The sequence below is a fragment of the Juglans regia genome, chromosome 9 (genome assembly GCF_001411555.2).
Source record: "Juglans regia cultivar Chandler chromosome 9, Walnut 2.0, whole genome shotgun sequence".
Lineage (NCBI taxonomy): Eukaryota > Viridiplantae > Streptophyta > Magnoliopsida > Fagales > Juglandaceae > Juglans > Juglans regia.
The window spans coordinates 5,232,750-5,251,241 of record NC_049909.1 but is presented as its reverse complement, the minus strand read 5'-3'; the positions used below and the strand labels follow the sequence as shown (position 1 = coordinate 5,251,241).

At 38.1% G+C, this 18,492-nt stretch overlaps 1 protein-coding gene across 3 annotated transcripts in view; it reads left to right on the top strand.

The window, feature by feature from the left end:
• The window catches only part of LOC108997327 (ubiquitin carboxyl-terminal hydrolase 25), a 36,151-nt gene that overhangs the window by 7,143 nt on the left and 10,516 nt on the right, over positions 1 to 18,492 (top strand). For all 3 annotated transcript variants that reach the window (XR_001997144.2, XM_018973546.2, XM_018973537.2), the window contains exons 5-7: positions 13,002 to 13,088; positions 13,187 to 13,983; positions 14,787 to 14,915. Coding sequence is in view for 2 of the 3 variants with exons in the window: in XM_018973546.2 (XP_018829091.2) it covers positions 13,002 to 13,088; positions 13,187 to 13,983; positions 14,787 to 14,915 (1,013 nt within the window). In the remaining variant the exon portion in view is untranslated. The remainder of the gene's footprint in view (positions 1 to 13,001; positions 13,089 to 13,186; positions 13,984 to 14,786; positions 14,916 to 18,492) is intronic.

Here is an 18,492-nt window from a genome sequence, read left to right as displayed (position 1 = left end):
CGAATGACATTCCATTACTGATGTCTCTACACCGATACCCGATGTAGACCCGGCTTCAAACAACCCGGATTTCCTTTTGATCCACCATACTCTCTAGGATCTAGAAATAGGGACAGAGCCGAATCCGATCTTCCGTTTTCCTTTAACTAGGTTTAAATGATTCGAGCCTATCTTGTTTCTTATAACCCTGTTGCCTCTAATTGAAAGCCAGTCAATTTTCAAAGACAAGAAAGCTATTGCTGCCTTCAGCTCGACAAGTTGGGTTTCCATCTCTTTTAAAGAATTGTGCATCTCAACAAGCTGGTCCTGAGACGTGATTTGTGCATCTCAACTCCCGAAGCATGACCCGTCTTTAGAGATGCCGCATAGGATCGCCTCGCGACTGAAGATGTACTAGGATCTTTGTGCACCTCCAAGTTTTCCTTCGCTAACACGTCACTGACATGTCTGCTACGCGACTCCCTAGTAGAGTCACGTCTTGCAGCACCTTGTTCTTCCAAAACACAGTCATATCCAAGTTCTCAAACAAACTAAATGAAAAAGAAATCATAAATATAGTCTAAGGTTCATTAGTCCGCTCCTTCTAAATTTGGCCCGCCTGCTCGTAGTTTTCATTCTCCTCACCTAGGTGGTAAAAAAAAAATGAAATAAAACTAAAATGATTCGAAGACTCAGTAAGAACTCATCACAATGTAAACATAATAAATAAAAGGCTTTCATAAAATTTTCATGCTAAAAGAATAAAGTTCTTGTCATATCATGCTAATGCTCATGCTATGTATGACTGTCTTAATTTATCTATATTAACTGATTGGCCCACACACTTAATTGTGTGTGCAAGGTTGTGCACTGGCTCCACATCCCGCTGCAACAAGGGGAGCCGTTGAGTATTATTACTATGGTGGACCACGCTTGAGTCCGTGACTTGCACATCCACTTTGAATACTGAACTGAAAGGCCATCTGATTAACTGATTTGATCTTATCTTATCTTACACTTGAATTTAAGATAACTTACGTGTCTTATGCGACGTGAGATGTATGACATACATACTAATATAAATAACTGTAAAATGCTGAATCTGAACATGATGCGAAAAATTAACATGATCATATGCTAAGATGACTGATATGCTTACATAGATCGTAACATGCATGGTACATAAAAAGAACGGCTATCAAAGAACTGACTTTAATAGTAATAGTATAGCTATGTGCTAATCCTAATATGCGATCAAATTATTTACCTCTTAACGCTGCTCCCACAATCTCACTTTGTAGTTCGTTACCTATATGAAGCACTAGTTCTCTAATTTTCTAAAAAAGCCTGTTATCGCATTCCACTAAATTAACCACATTTTAGGGAAAGCAATTTAAAATATTTGGTTATTTACTTCTAATATCATATAATTATTTAAACACTAATATCATATTTAATCTTCCAATTGTACTTAGTAGCATAATTTAAACTTACTACAAATTTCTTAGACAAGTGATTACGCCCAAAGTAACGCGGTAGTTGTAGCACATCTTTGGGGTGTCGATTCCACAGAGAGACAAATTACAAGAATAGTAGAAGGAACAAATAAATTAAAGAAAAATGTTAAATGATTAATAGAGAATAAAGATTATTTTAAATGCAATTAAAATGAAGCAAAGTGACTAATGGAAAAAGTACTCAAATTTGACAAACAGTAAAGCGTCGGGAATCCCTTGCACAAATCTGGTATTTTAATTGCTCTTAATTCATTGAATAACTCAATTGAGAACTCAATTCTCAAAATTCCTAATCGGAAGGTATAGATTTATAAATCAAGATTAAACCAAATGTAACCCTTTGAAAAATCATTCACCACTTTTAAAATGCGTAAATTATTATCACTATTGAGAAAATGCAACGACGACAATATACTCAGGAAGCGATATTGCAGTAAAGAATTAAATCAATATAGAAAAATAATTAATCCAAATATAATCAAAGAGTCAATCCATTCAATAGAAAAAGCATGTCTGAATCTATAAATAGAATAAATTCTATGATTATTCGGAGAAGAAAACATCAACAACGAATTGAGAATGATAAAACAAAAGAGTTTTAGTAATTGAAAATCAAATACATAAATTAAAGATAAATTAATAATACCATCTACTGTGCAAGTTCATCTCTAGCCCTACTTGAGAATTTAGTTACCCATAGTTGTAATGGACAACACAAATCTCAAGAGAAAAATAGAGCAAACGACGGCCATGAAAATTAATTTCAGATCTTTCTCCTTCAAATTGAGTCGTCTTCCCTCTTCTATACTCTTATAGGGTAGGAAAGAAACCCTAATGTCTTCATATTCCTGCACATGAAATAACCTAAATTTTAGGACTCAACTTGACAGCCACGTACGCGCTTCAGGAGTTTGAATATGAAAATTCTTATTAGAGACAACTTTGTAGCCTTTTAAGATACCTTTCTAACACATCAAGAATCGCATCAAGCCGATATCTGAGCGAAAAGTTATGATTAAAATAATAAAATGTGTCCATCCTATCTCCTATCGCATTTTGGACTCTGATCCGAATTACTCTCAAATCTCATAATTATCCTTATTTGAAGAGTCCTACACTCGTTGAAAGTTCTTAGATTGTTCCAACGTTTTGCCCACTTGAAAGTCTTTTGAATTTGAATGGGTTTGGACTTACTCTTTTATAGACTCTGAAATTAAACATAAAAATCTGTTTGGAAGTATCCTAAAGTAAATAGAAACTCAATTTAAGAATACACATTAATTCCAATGATTTCTATTAACATTTTAGCATTTTAGTCCAGTAATAGGATATTTAGAGTGCACTTTCGTACACTCATCAACAAGTCACAGAAATCTCACCTAATAACATAAGTTTAATTGCGTTCAAAATGTTTAAGAAATAAAATCTGAATTCTCATAAAATACTGTTGTAATCTGGTTTATAAAAAGATTAATATTAAATGACATAATTTAACTCCTATGTGTTTTTTGAAAAAATAAGATTTCTGGGCTATTTGTTTAAAATAATGTTTATGAGTTGACTATAGATTAACCCAACTTAAAAAGTAGTTTTGTGTTTTAACAACTAAATCAACCCAACATTAGAGTGCAGCCCTTAATAAAACTATTAAACTGAAGAATAGAATTATCATAAAAGTAGAGCCCGCATGATAAAACAACTTAAAGCCCATTTTACAAAAACTCTCAAGCAAAATTTACGGGAAACTTTACAACATATGTTTAAGGGCTGAATTGGAATTACACATAAATAAGGCTTCTAGAGACTTTCTATGGAAGGTTAAATTGAATCGTCTAAAGGGAAATTTCGTGATAAGCAAAACATGTAGAGACTATTGTACTAAGCTGAAAAGCAAATGAAGTCTGACGCACAATGCACAAAAAAATAAACTTAAGAAACAGAACATTTCAGTGGAGGAGAAAATGTTGTGCGATAGTGAGGAAATCAAACTCATCGTGAGAGGTAACATATGTGATAAATCTGGTGAAGATCAACGATGGTGCAGCTAAAAGTGGGCTCTGATCATAGTGGAGTTCAGAAAGAGAAAATGACTTAGGTTGCGTTTGGGTAGTGATGTGATCTCAGATATTCTGTGAATAGTAGTGAAAAGTAGTGAAAAAGTAATGATATAATATTGAATAGTAGTAGAGTATCGTAGTGAAAAGTAGGTGAATAGTAATGATAAAATAATGAATAGGAGGTAGAACAATAAATATTTCTTTTTCGATTCATCCCTGGAGTTGAATATCTCATTCAAGAGTTGTTTTTGATCCAATCTTCATGAATCAATAGAAAGAGTAAATCGCTTATGATACGCCAGATTCGGCTTGGTTATTGATAGAGTGAATATATTCGCCATTTCTTGAAATCTCTCTTCTGATTCAAAATCGTAGTGTAACGTGTATCCCCCTTGTTCTGGTCACGAACATACTCTACTACTATTCATTATTTTATCATTACTTTTCACTATTATTCATTACGATACTCCACTATTATTCAATATTCTATCATTATTTTTTTACTACTATTCACTATTTTATCATTATTTTTTCACTAATATTTACAGAATATTTGAGATTACCTCACTATCCAAACGCAATCTTAATCTCTGTAGTGCTCACTGAGAATCAAAAGAACGTATATAGAGAGAGACAGAGAGTCGCTGAGGCTTACTGCTGGAGGAAAATGATGCCGAGCATGGACAAATCTGGGTGGCCCAGACTACAATGGTGGTGGAGTAAGTAAATGATTTTCTGTGGCACAGTGGAGGAGATCTGAGGATTTGTGTTGTTTAAACTAACAGAAACAGAGAAGAGGGAGGAAAGTAAGGTTGACATGCTCACTTGAGTAAAAATATCACTAACAGAAGATGACCCGTCTGCAAACTCAGTGGTTGGCCGAGAACCTCGAATCCCTAGTGGTGGTCGACGGTGGTAGAAATAAAATTTACAAAGTATTTGTTTAATTACAGAAGGGAAAGAAAGCAATAGAGATCACTAAAAAATATAAGTGCAATAGAAACTCACCGAGAGAAATTACAGAGTTCGGATGCTAGATTGAAGGTTACAACGGCAACACTAAAAACTCAGCGTATGGTGGCGAGGTTATGAGAAAGGAAAATTTTGCTTGATGCTATAAGATCAAAAATAGAGAATTAAGGAGATGGGGATTTGTGGCTCTCCTGAAATCATTGAGAATATGGAATATAAATTGATGGATTCGACTCTTACGTTGTAACGTCTCAAAATCAAAGAGATCGTCGGAGGAATGAAAATGGAAACAACGGTTGAAAATTTGAAGGTTTTTAAGGAAATAAATTAAGAATTAAAATCAGTAATAATAATGATACTATTAAAATAAAATTAAAAATAATTTAAAATCCTTAATTAAAAAAATCGTGGATGTTACATGTGCTACCTATTTCAACATGCTAGTAGATCCACCACTCTCATAGGCATAACCCAACTCAACCCAGCTATACTAAGAACACCAACCCATAACTCCCTATCTACGAGTAAGGCCCCGTTTGGATTTAAAGATGAGTTGAGATGGTTTGGAATAGTAGAATAAAATATTATTAGAATATTATTTTTTAATATTATTATTGTTTTGAGATTTGAAAAAGTTGAATTGTTTATTATATTTTGTGTGAGAATTTGAAAAAGTTATAATGATGAGATGATATAAGTTGAAGTGAATTTTCAATTCAAACGAGGCCTAAATGATCAATTGATTCACTATTATTCTTACACATGTGGAACCACTTCATAACAATCATGCTTCTTTTCCTCAAATTATCAACCATCAAAATCTTTCCAAGTGCGGCTGTCCAAATAGAAAAGGCAACTCGAGATTGCACAAAAGCCCTCCAAATACTCTTCCACGGAAAAGAGAATTGTTGTTGAACAGACAACACTTTATAAGAAGATTTAATTGAAAACTTTTTGCTCCCCGTGTGTTTCCACAACATTCGATCCCTCTCATTTACTCCTATATTCCAAGAAACTGAAAGAATCTTCAACCTCATCAAGTTCCCAATCCTGTACATTTCTAGTGAAAATAACATTCCAATGCATAGTCCCATTAGCACGACTCAACTCCTCTGAAATAACAGCTTGTTGATTTCCAACCAAGCTGAAAACAACCGGGAAAACAAAATGAAGAGCTCTCTCACCACACTATTCATCGAACCAAAAACAAATTCTTGCACCCTCTCCAACCTTAAACTTAATATGTTTTACGAAATTGTCCCACCCCTTTCTAATATATTTCCATAAGCACACACAATAAGATCCCCTACCCTCCTTAGAGCACCATTCCCCCCATTCATACTTTCGATCAATAACCTCTCTCCACAATGAATCCCCTTCCATTTGAGACCTCCACAACCACTTACCTAACAGTGCATTTTTAAAATTACTCAAATTTTGCACCCCCAAACCTCCATTCACAATTGGACAATACACCCTATGCCAACTCACAAGATGGAATTTATTCATCTCTCCCATGCCACCCCACAAAAATGCTCTAAACAACTTCTCAACTTGGTTTGCCACACCAACCGGTAATGGGAATAATGAAAGAAAATAAGTGGAAAGATTGGAAATGGTGCTTTTAATAAAGGTTAATCTTCCCCCTTTTGATAGGTATAGTCGCTTCCAACCTTAACAATCTTTTCTCAACCTTTTCTACAACACCATCTCATATATTCTTTCCTTTGAACGATGCCCCCAACAAAAGCCCAAAGTACTCTTGATTTTTGCCTCCAAGAAGTTTCTTCCATCAACAAAAACCTTCTCAATTTCGGTTACCACCTCATTCTTCCTTAACATTGACTCATTTTCCTCCCCATCCTCCAAAGCGTGTAACTCATCCCAAAGCAAATTTTTCTGCACTTAGTATGCCTAAAAACTTCATTATTCCACTTCTTTAAATCAAACTTTATAGCTTTGAGTTTTCCTGCCAATATAAAACTAGGAGTTCTAGGAAAGGAATAAGAGGCCCACCAATTCCTTACATTCTTCACAAACCCATCGGCTGTAAGCCATATATTCTCAAATTTGAAATAACGCATACCCCCCATGTAAACCACCATAGTCAAGCAAAATGGGAAAATGATCAGAATAGACACGGGGGTACCATAGTCCCCTTGTCGCAAACCCCTAGAGCTGTGAAAGAAACCTTTGGGGGTACCATTGATCAAAGTGGAGAAACTAACGGTTGTGATGCAATGTTTTATCCACTGACACCATTTTTCCCTGAAACCGTGCCTGCCAAGAATGTACAACAAGAAATCCCAATTGACATGATCAAATGCTTTCTCCATGTCCAATTTACACAAGAGACCTGGGGTGCCGCTTCTAACTCTAGACTCCAAGCATTAATTAGCAATAAGAACGGAGTCTAAAATTTGTCTTCCTTTAACAAACGCACTTTGTGACTTCGAGATGATCTTCCCCATAACTTCACTTAGTCGCTTCGCAAGAACTTTTGATATGATCTTGTAAACCCCGCTCACCAAACTTATGGGCCGGAAATCGTGTACCTCCACCGACCTTGCCCTTTTCGGGATAAGGGCGATGAAAGTGGCGTGTAGGCTTCTCTCAAATTTCACGAAAGAGTGAAATTCGAGAAAAACGTTCATAAGATCATCTTTAATAATATTCCAACAAGTTTGGAAAAAAGCCATTGTAAAGCCATCGGGGCCCCGCGCTTTATCTTTAGCCATCCCGTTAAGCACACTAAGAACCTCGTCCTTCTCAAAGGACCTCTCCAACCAAGCTGCACTTTGCTTGATCCATTGAATCAAAATCTAGTCCGTTTACCTTGGGTCTCCATTGATATTGCTCCGTTAAAAGCTTGTCATAAGAATGCACAATGTGATTTTTTATCTCAATGCTGTCCGTCAAAGCCTTGCCTTCCGAATGTAGGACCTCAATAGCATTGTTTCTACGATGAGAATTAGCAACTCCGTGGAAAAACTTTGTACACCTGTCCCCTGTCTTCAACCAAAGGGCTCGAGATTTTTGTCTCCAAGAGATCTCCTCCATAAGGGTGATTTTTTCCAGCTCAGCTACCACTACCATTTTCCTTACTTTTTCATCCTCCGAAAGAGTCCCCCCCACTTCTTTTACATCAAAATGTTGCAGCTCTTGAGAAAGAGTGAATCGCTGGTCATTAATATTCCCAAAGATTTCCAGATTCCATTTCCTTAGATCATTTTTCAAAACTTTTAGTTTTCCAGCCAAAATGTAACTAGGGGTGCCCGTGAGTTGATAGGAGTTCCACCATGATCTAACTTTCTCTGAGAATCCATCAACTTTTAACCACATGTTCTCGAATTTAAAATATCTCCGTCTCCCGTGAAGACCCCCACAATCTAGTAAGAGGGGAAGTGATCGGTGCAAAGTCTGGAAAGCCTTTTATGGCAAAGGTTGGGGAAGTGGACCTCCCAAGAGGAAGAGACAATGAACTTGTCCAACTTAGACCAAGCCCTCCCGTTAGACCAAGTGAAATCTCCTCCCGCCAAATGAAGATCAACCAGTTCCAACTCAAAAATAAGTGCTGAAAAATTCGCCATGGCTGGGCCCATGTTGGAATCCCCTGATCTTTCACTTGGAAACCGTGTGACGTTGAAATTGCCTCCAATACACCACGGGATATCCCACCAACTACACAAACCAGCTATTTCGTCCCACAGAAGTTGTCTTTTATTGTCAAGATTTGGCCCTTAAACACCTAAGAACCCCCAAACGAAACCATCATCAACATTTGAGAAAGAGCATGCTACTTAAAATTCACCAACGAAATCCTCCACCAAATTGACTACTCTTTTATCCCACAACACTAATATGCCCCCTGAAGCGCCCTTAGAGACAAGGGTGGTCCATCCCACTTAAGGACAATTCCACAAGCTTCTTATTAATTGCCTATCAATATACTTCAACTTAGTCTCCTGCAAACAGATCACATCTGGCTTCCATTCCCATAATAAGTTCTTTATTCTCAGGCGCTTGTTTGGATCATTCAAGCCCTGAACATTCCATGAGAGGATCTTGGGCTTCATGGACTATCGAGGTTCACCCTATCATTGTGTCTTCCCCTACTCGCGCTTCCTTCTCTTGCATCATAATTAATGGAGCAAGCAAGCCTCTTGAGCTCCCTGCCTTTTTTAGCGGCGGATTTAGCAAGTTGTGGCTGTCCTGCTTCTATGGCAATGATGAGGGCTTTAAACTGCTCCTCATAACCTTCACGTGAGATCCCAAGGCAGTGTCGAAGAGCATCAACCTTTTGTAATACCCAATCAGATTGTAATCCCGCCCCTAAAGGTACTGGTGGTAGCGAGCATAGAGGACTAGGAACATCTCCTCCTTACAAACTAGCTGTAGATCAGACCCGTGTGAAGACTCATCATCTGAGAGAGCCCCTTCAATTGATGACTCATCCTCCCCTTCTTCCACAGTACACAAAACCATTGAAGGGGTCTCCAAAACATGGGAAGAAAAAGGCAATCCCTGGGCCCTAATGAGAACATCTGAGAGTTGAGAAGGACCAGAAGTGTGTGGAGGTCGAAGCCTCCATGCAACTTTTCCTCCTATCTGAGGTCGGGGGTGAACCCAAAAAATTAGCCAGAGGCCTGGAAGAGGCCATCGGCACTGTCTGTGTCTTGGATGAGCACGACAGCTCTTTCTGAGTCGCCCAGGATCTCAAAATGGTTCTCTCAGCTGTCGGCGGTGGGTCTATCCTGATAACCAGGGGCCTGGTTGAGGTCGTCGGCGATTTCTGGACCATCGGCGAGCTCGAGAGCTCTTTTTGTGTTGTCGGTATGATCCCCGAGGCCAGGGTGCAATCGGCGACACCAGCCGACTCCTTCTGCCTTGGAGAGCTTTGGTTCTCTGTCGCCGTGAGTTCGACGGCAACCGTTGGTGAGTTCTGAGCTGCCAGTGAGGCGGCGAAGTCAACCGCCGGAGGGGTTGAGCCTTTACGGCCCAGGCGCTGGGGCTCACGGGCTCAAGAATGCCCCTTGGCAATCCAGGAGGCTTGAGGCTTAATGGGCCTGGTGGGCTCGAGGCCCACGGGCTCAATAAACATCATTTCATTTAATTTTATAAAGCATCATAAAGAGACATTCTTTTTTCATTTTCATATTATTAGAAAACTCTAAATGAGTATGAACATAATACTTATCTAGACTTCATGCTATATTCATTTCATGCAGTCCATTCATGCGTGTGTCAGATGGCAACCTACATGCATACATAACCTAACGTCATTTTCTTTTCAAGTGCATTAAGTAATTAAAACTTAGAACTTGCATAATACTCAAAGTTTTGAATACTGTTTCCGTGACCGTTTCGATTAAGGCATTGAAACAAAATATTTCGATATCGGTACCGTTTCGGGAGAGTTTATATATAGATAAATATAATTATATATGTATAAATTATATTTCAAAATAACATCAATGCAAGTCTTAAAAAATTAAAATACATATTTATAAAACTCAATAATACTTGTAAGTTCTTAATCCAACTATTAAAAAAAATAATTACTCATCTTCATCAAGAAAAAAGTAGGGATTTGATTTTCAGTCCTTGAGAAAAGGAAATTAAAAAAAAGTTTAGAAAATAGTCTTTAGATATGAGAATTAGAGTGAAAATTATGAAAATACATTAAAAATACGAAAGTACAAAATTTCGGCCGGTACACAGAAAACCGGTCGGTATTGACCGAAACACATCGAAATGGCCGGTATTTGTCCCGGTACGAAACACCTATCTCCCCCATATTGGTTATTGTCTGGTACGGTACATACCATACCGGCCGGCACTGTTACGGTATTCAAAACTTTGATAATACTATCATTTACTTAAACTTCCTTCAATTAGACATTCTATCATCCAAGTCCATTCGCTATGCTCGTTTATCACTCTTCTCTAAATTTTCAAATTCATAGCTTGGGACCCACTTGAGGTCACCTTCTCAACACATAACATTCTACTTCAAGTTCTTATCCCTTAAGGTGAACAACCTTGATTCACTTTAAAGGCTAAGACACATTATCACCTTTATTACACTCTTCCTACCAAACCATCCCTTTCAATGCATAACTTGAACCAACCAAGTTATACATCTCAATCTTAGTCAATACATACATCTCTTCCTCCATTCATGCATACTCTAACCAACACTTCATCATAACCCAAACCAAGCATAATACACAACTTTAAACTAACTTTGAGGCTTAAACATCATGTACTCATGTTTAGGACAGATTATCCATTACACATGTACCTTACCCACAATCTACACATGTATCTTACCCCTTTATCGCCTAAGATCAACATATAGTCTACCCAATCACTCACTTGCTTTTACAAGCTTCCTACTAGCCAATGCAATCCCAACCAACATAACATTTCACACAACACGTCCAACTACATAGCTTATCCCGACACTTCACACGACATGCCATCAAATCACAACTACACCACATCCTATCACGTCACATGGTTCCCAAACACTTTACGAACTACACAGTGATCCATAATTCAACCCATCACTTCACATTCACAGTTCACTACATAGAGCACATTTACAATAGTCTCGCCACTTCACAATCACAACCCCATCACAACTTCACATCACAGCTTTGCATTTAATCCCAACACTCCACAAAGCATAACCACATCACCAACTTCACATTTAACCCCGTCGCTTCACACTATTTACAACCACAATACAACTACACAATAATGCCCATCACTTCAATTACACATCACATCATCACTATTCCATTCACAAACCCACAATTCACAAGTCACAAATACCAATAACAGCGAACCGTTCACAACACAACATATTCACAACACCATTTCAATTTCAGCTTCAGAGCATAATAATTCTAAATATAAGGGATAGAGATTATACCATAAATCGGGGGTTGAGAGGTTGCTGCTGTCGCTTGCTGGTCCTTCACAGTGGGCAGCTTAGGGCTGTGAAACAGGGGTAAGTAACTTATGGGGAAAGGGAGATGCCGTGTGGGGTGGCAAAGATGGTGGCTCACGACTAAGCAAGGGGCAGTTTGGAGGAGGGTTATGATGGCATGGGGGTGCGATGAGGCTTGGTTGAGCTGGGTTTATCGTGCGGTGGTTCGCAGCAACGGTCGACTACAGGGAGGGGCGAAATCGAGAGAAACAGTGGGAGTGTCATTGGGCTAGGGCGCTGGCTATTGGGTTGAAGAGAAGAAGGGGAGAGAGAGGGAAAAGAAGGAGTGGTTGTGATGGGGGGCTTTATCACTGTCTGCCTGCTGTAGTGCGGCTGCCATTCCCTAGCAGTGAATAGCCTTGGAGGAGTGAGGAGAGATCGAGGCAGGAGAAAAGAGCTTCTGAGGTTGAGAGAGAGTCGAGATTGGTGTGATGAGCTGGCAGTGTGCAAATCTTAGTCAAGTGGCAGCAGTCTGAGCCTGAGGAGGTGAGGCCCCAGGAAAATGAATCGAGAGGAGGGAGAGCGATAGTGAGGAGAGGGTCGAAGAGTGGAGAGGAGTCTGGTGGACAATGGAGGTAATCTCGGCAACGTGCAGCAGCGCGGTGGAGGCGAGGGTCATCGACTGGGAGGAGAGAGAGAGAAGAGGAGGGATCTAGGGTTTTAATCCTAGCCCTACATTTAGGGGTCCCTAACCTAGATCGGTGGATATTAAACACAAGGAAATGAAATGAGACTAAATTAAAATCAAACTTTAATTTATTAATCCCAAAATAATACTGTTCATCATATAATAAAATGATGAGCTTTCATAAATATTTCTTAAGAGAAATAAAAGCATCTAAATAAATAGAGTTTTTAACATAAAATAAAATAATGAATATTAAATAATATTCCTAAACAAGTAAAATCATTTAAATGAAATGATTTGCTAAGACTGTATTATTTTCGGGGCTCCAAAAATATAAATAGGCTTACTTTAAAATTAGGCTTGGTCCAATAATACTAAAGATACCCCATTTAAAATAATCGTGGACATTTAAAATATTTCGAGGATTTTAAAATACTAGGTTCGCTTTAAATTCATTTGCTAAATTTAAAACACAACTTCGAGATTTAAAACTCATAGGCGAGACTCGTGACCAATTGAGAGAAAAAGGAGCAGTTGGTCACACAGATGGAATGTTGAGGCTCTTTTTTTCATTTGATGATATTGTTTCTGATTTCTCTATTTTTCAGTTTTATGATTTCATGTTTTTTCATATTGGCCACTTCAGTTTCTGGCTCATAACCGAAAGCAGAGTTATTGCTGAGCAACACTGTCGTATATAGCTTGGTAGAAATTTTACAGGTTGTTCATGTAGATGCCTAGCTGTACTAGAGTCCCATGGGATATGTTTTAGTTTATACTTGTCTTATACAATTTGATACATTACTAAAGTTGTTTTTTAATTTTTTAATTTTTGCATTTATCTGATTCAGGATCCACTACCAGAATATAAACTCTTTGGTACTATTGTGCATTCGGGCTACTCACAAGACTCTGGTCACTATTATGCCTATATTAAGGTCTCTTTTACATGTCCTGCACTCTTTGACATTAACTGATTTTCAAGAACGCAGCTGAAATAATAGCTTTTGCTGATCAGTATTCCCCATGTGTTCAGGATGCAATGGGTCAGTGGTATTGCTGCGATGATTCGTTTGTCTCGCTTTCGACCCTGCAGGAGGTTTTGTCAGAGAAAGTCTATATTCTTTTCTTTTCTCGCACTAACCAACGGCCGACATCTGCCAGCACTGTTCTTACTTCAAATGGAATAAAGTCTAGAGATTGCAATGGCAGTGAGGCATTTAAGAGCCCAAGGGCCATCCCACAGAAAGCGGCGTATACAAAAGCTTATGTTGAGCAATCTTCTCAGAAGGATATCTCAAACATATCTAAGGTTGTTAAGGTGCCTTCTAGCCCACAGATGAGGTTTAGCATAGGAAACTCTACTTCCAAAAGAACTCCTGCTACTGGTAATGTAAACGCTGAACTTCATAAGAGTCGGCCCATGGAAACAAATGGGTATGCAAAAGACTCCATTCATAAAGAGAAAAGTGAAAAAGATGTGGCTTTGACCATAAACGTTAATGGTTTTAACAGAATCAGAACATTTGATGCTGCTGATAGTAAGCATAGCACAGGATTCCCTTCAACTGGTGAAAATGGCAATAGTCAGAGCAGTATTAACTTAGGGAAATCAGATCTCGGAGATTGTAATGGTACAAGGACTGGGGTGATGAAGGGAGGGCCTAACCACCCTGAACTGGGTACTTCTCGTGTCAACGGTGGTGCTGAGACTTATAAAAAAATTGGTGGTTTTGAAATCTCGGGCTCTAAGAGAAAATTGGAGGAGAGAGGTGGTATTTTTTTTGCACAGGATGCTCGTTCTCAGGAAGAATATGAAGAACTGAAAGAAAAGTATATTCACTTACTCCATTGCTTCTAACCTGCTTATCTTGTCCAGAATTTAATTTGCTTAAAATGCATTTCATGCTCTCCTAGTAAGCTATTCCTTCATATTCCTCAATTGGTTGAGTTATTGATGAACCGATTCTACATCCAAACCAATTATTAAATAGAAAGAAACAAAAATTTGAGTTGGGTCGAAAGTTTTTGAAATTGAACCATAGTGGAGTCTTTTGGTCGCATAAAGGATAGAAATGCGTTTTTTATTTGAGTTATTGATGAACCAATTCCTCATTTGGTTCTGGCCCAAATTGATATCTTTGGACCTCCTGGATTTCCCAATTATATTAGTTTGGAAAATATTTTTGTGTCTGATGATTTGCTTGATACAATTGCTGTGATTTCTCTGTTGATGATCCACCTTTTTATATATAGAAATTCTTGTAACTCAGGATTGGATCTATGTGCTAACCCTCCACTCTTGTGGGGGTGGATATGTCATTTGGTCGTACTTGGGACCATTTTATATTGTTTTACCTTGTCTCTGATGAATTTCTGCCTATTCGTTCACTTGGGGTCTTGCATGGGGCATTTTGTTAGCACATTTCAAGATTTCCTCTGTGATTCTTGTAATTAATTATTATTTTGTTTATTAAAATGTACTTGACAAATGTTTAATAAAATATTATGTTCCGTTTTGGTTCTTATATGCCAGTTTTCATTTCAATTCCTTTCCTACTATTAGGTCACTCATGTTTGCCTTTTAAATGTTCTTTTTTGTTGGCTTAAAAATTTCTTTGTTGTATCTTTTGTAGTCTCAAACAAGAAGCCTCTTCTTTTCTACGTTCTTGTGGTTGGTCAGAAGAGGTTTATAAATTCATGAATACAACAAAGAAGCAATGTCGAGAAGCTGGAAATTATCCATCAAGTAGTTGTGAATTCAAGTAAGTTTCATTTATCTTTTATACCTGTATTTTGGGCATATTGGCTTTAAGATGCTCGATGTTGGACTCTCCATTTCTACAAACATGCATGTACTCAATTCTTATTTTAAATTTTTAAATTTTCATTTCTGAAGTGTTTCAATGCTTCTCTAAGCTTTTTCCCAAGACATTTTTTTTGTTCTTGAATATCTACATGTTTTAGCCACTTGAAAGAGTTTCTTTCAGTTTGTTTTTATGTTTGGCTCATAATTATCCTTTCTTTGGGATTTGATTTAGCCAAACCCTTCTTCTAGGGTTTCTTATATGGTATCTGTACTAGTAACAATTATGTGATATCAACCCCTAGGGGTTGGCTCAAGTGGTAAAGGTCTTTCAGCTTGGGGTTATGCTCCCCCTAGGTCTAAGGTTCAAATCCCCTTGGGTGCAAACAATCTCTAGGGGCCATTGCACTGGGGGATTTTCTCATTGAATTACCCGAGGACCCGAGGTGCACTTGTGGGAAACTCCTTACTGAGGGCCTGTGCACCTCCGGAATTAGTCGGGATGCTGGTCCTGGACACCCAGTGCCAATCCAAAAAAAAAAAAATTGTGGGATATCTTTTTGAGGCTGTCCATCGGTGACTCTTGCCGGAGAACACCATGATTTTGATCTTTACTTTCTGCTGTCATTTCCTTTGGTGTCGTTGTTATGAATGGGTATTTTGAATTGGATCATGATTGAATCGAAGCTTTCTGAGTTCTTGCTTGTGGAGAGTACTTCGTAGTATGAACAAATGAGAGGACAGGTATGTTTTTCATTTGGTTTCACTGGGGAACATTAGTGTTGGTTTGTTGATGTCTTATATGGCAAGGGATGAAAAACTGTTGCCTACCCCTTAGGATCTTGAGTACTCCCTGAAACTTCCTCCCGAATTAACCTTTGAATATGACAACAACCAATTGACAGTAATTTTGTAACACCCCCTTCCCGTAGGTTAGGAGTGTTATGTAGTTCCGTAACTGTGCCCGGTAAAGAGACTCAACATAATAAAAATACATAATTTATTGAAGATAAATTCCCAAAAGAACAAAACATAAAAGTATAGTCTCATAGAAAGAAAATTTAAACTGATATTTTTGTGAAAAAAAAAAGAAACTTATTAGCCAAGTCTGAAAATCCCTTGACACATGATCTATACATGGCTGTCAGATCGTCAACACTATATCTTCTTTACCTGGACATTTTAGAAACATTAAAAAAAAAAATAACGAAAACAAGTTGAATAGTCAATAAGTAGTAAACTATATAGTGAATATAATAAATATAGGGTTTTCTTGAAAGCGTGCGTACTTAATACTTATACTAACATAAACATGTAACATGTACTATGCCTAACTCATTAAACTTGTCTTTCCCTTTCTTTAATGGCCAGCATGCCTTAACTCCGTCGTGTGCAGGGTTGTCCATTGGTTCCATTGCTTGTGGCCACAAGAGGAACCGTTTAACTTATCATAACATACTATGGTGGACCACGCTTAGGTCCATGGCTTGCACATCCACCCATAACTACATTGGTACTATGTATCTCTTATGGCCATTCTTAAAACATATCATGATGCATATAAAACATAATAATATGACATTGAAACTCACTTTCATCATATTATAACTGGGTACGTAAGGGAGCTTTCAATAAAGGGACATAAATACATAATACTTTAAGAACATTGTTTACCATGCATGTAAGGGTATGATTATGCTACTTACCTCTTTGCTTCCATTGATAACAAATGTGCCAATAATCGCCTACTTGAAATTGCTGGAAAAGGGTTGGACTTGATTGGGTGGGGCTGGTTCTTTTTTCAATCTCCTGAAATTGCAGCAGTTATCTAGGGTTAGGGATTAGTTTTCTTGAAGAACATCACATGAGATTGCTATAAAAACTGTCCAGACTCACAGCAGCCTCTATTTTCTAGTTTTCAGGCCATACAGTCCTTTGAAGAAACATAATTTTACTTATAAAAAAAAAAAAGAAAAACCGGATGAACAAAACCAAAACAAAAAGTTATTTCAATAGACATATTCAAACAAAACCACGTCGTGCTTCAGGTTTCATCATGTCTTTTTTTTTGGTTTTTCTTACAAATAGACTTTTTTAAATGGACCATAAGTAATAACAAGCATGGCGTGAAAATTAAACAAACCTAGCGTAGAAGCATGGGTGATAGAGAAGAACATATATTTTGGTCTCTAAAACCTATCCTCATCGGTGATACCTCCAACTCCCAATCTTCTGCCACCCTAATGAAGTCTACATTCCGTTGACACGAGAGAAGAACAAGAGATTAGCTACTGAAGCATCCTTCACCCGTACAAGGTCAAAAACGTCAGAGAATGTTTCTTTGAGGCTTTGTTCGCTACACCATTTGTCGTGCCAAAATTTGACTCAAGAATTGTCACCTACTTCAAGACGTGCATGACTTAGGAAAGTCTCCCACCCTTTTCTAATATGTTTCCACAAACCCACCCTATATGGTTCATGTACAGCATTCGAGTACCATCCTCCCCAAACTTCGAATCAATAACTGACTTCCATAGGGCCCATTTCTTGTTGGTACCGCCACAACCATTTACCCAACAAAGCTTTATTGAACTTCGCCAAATTATGGATTCCCAAGCCACCCCCAGATATTGGTATGTAGACCATTGACCAGTTCACCAGATGAAATTTGAACTTGTCTCCTATCCCACTCCACAAGAAATCCCGTTGTAGCTTCTCAATATGATTGGCTACCTTTGTAGGGATTGGGAACATGGACATGAAATATGTAGGTAAATTAGAAATGGTACTTTTGATAAGATTAAGCCTACCCCCCTTAGACAAGTATAAGCTCTTCCAAGAAGCCAATCTATGTTCCATCTTTTCAATCACGACATTCCAAATCCCCTTCGATTTGAATTAAGCACCCAATGGTAAGCCAAGATACTTCATAGGTAGAGAAGATACCTTACATTCTAGGAGGCGGCGAGCTAAATTCACCGCATTGGGAATAACCCCCACCGGCACCAATTCAGACTTGGCAAGATTCACTCTCTATCCAGAGACAACTTCAAAATAGAGAAGAACCCTCAAGGATTGAATGTGCCCAAGATTTGCTCCACAAAAGATGAGTATCATCGGCAAAAAGCAAATGAGAAATATCAATAGAGCCATAATCACCATTTCGCACTGAGAAGCCACCTTCCACAAGGCCCGAAATCATCTTGCTAGGAGTTCCCATGACAATAATGAAAAGTAATGGAGAGAGTAGATTCTCCTATCTCAAGCCACGAGAGGAGTAAACAAAATCAATTGGTGAAGCATTCACCAAGATAGAAAAGTGAGCTGTAGAAAGGCAAAATGCTACCCAAGCACGCCATTTCACCCCGAAACCACATCTTGCAAGAAGATAGAGCAAGAAGTACCAGTCGACATGATCGTAAGCTTTCTCCATGTCTAGTTTGCACAGTAATCTAGGTTCTTTCGATTTGAGTCTTTCATCCAAAACTTCATTGGCAATTAATGTTGAGTAAAGAATTTGTCTACCTTTGATGAAC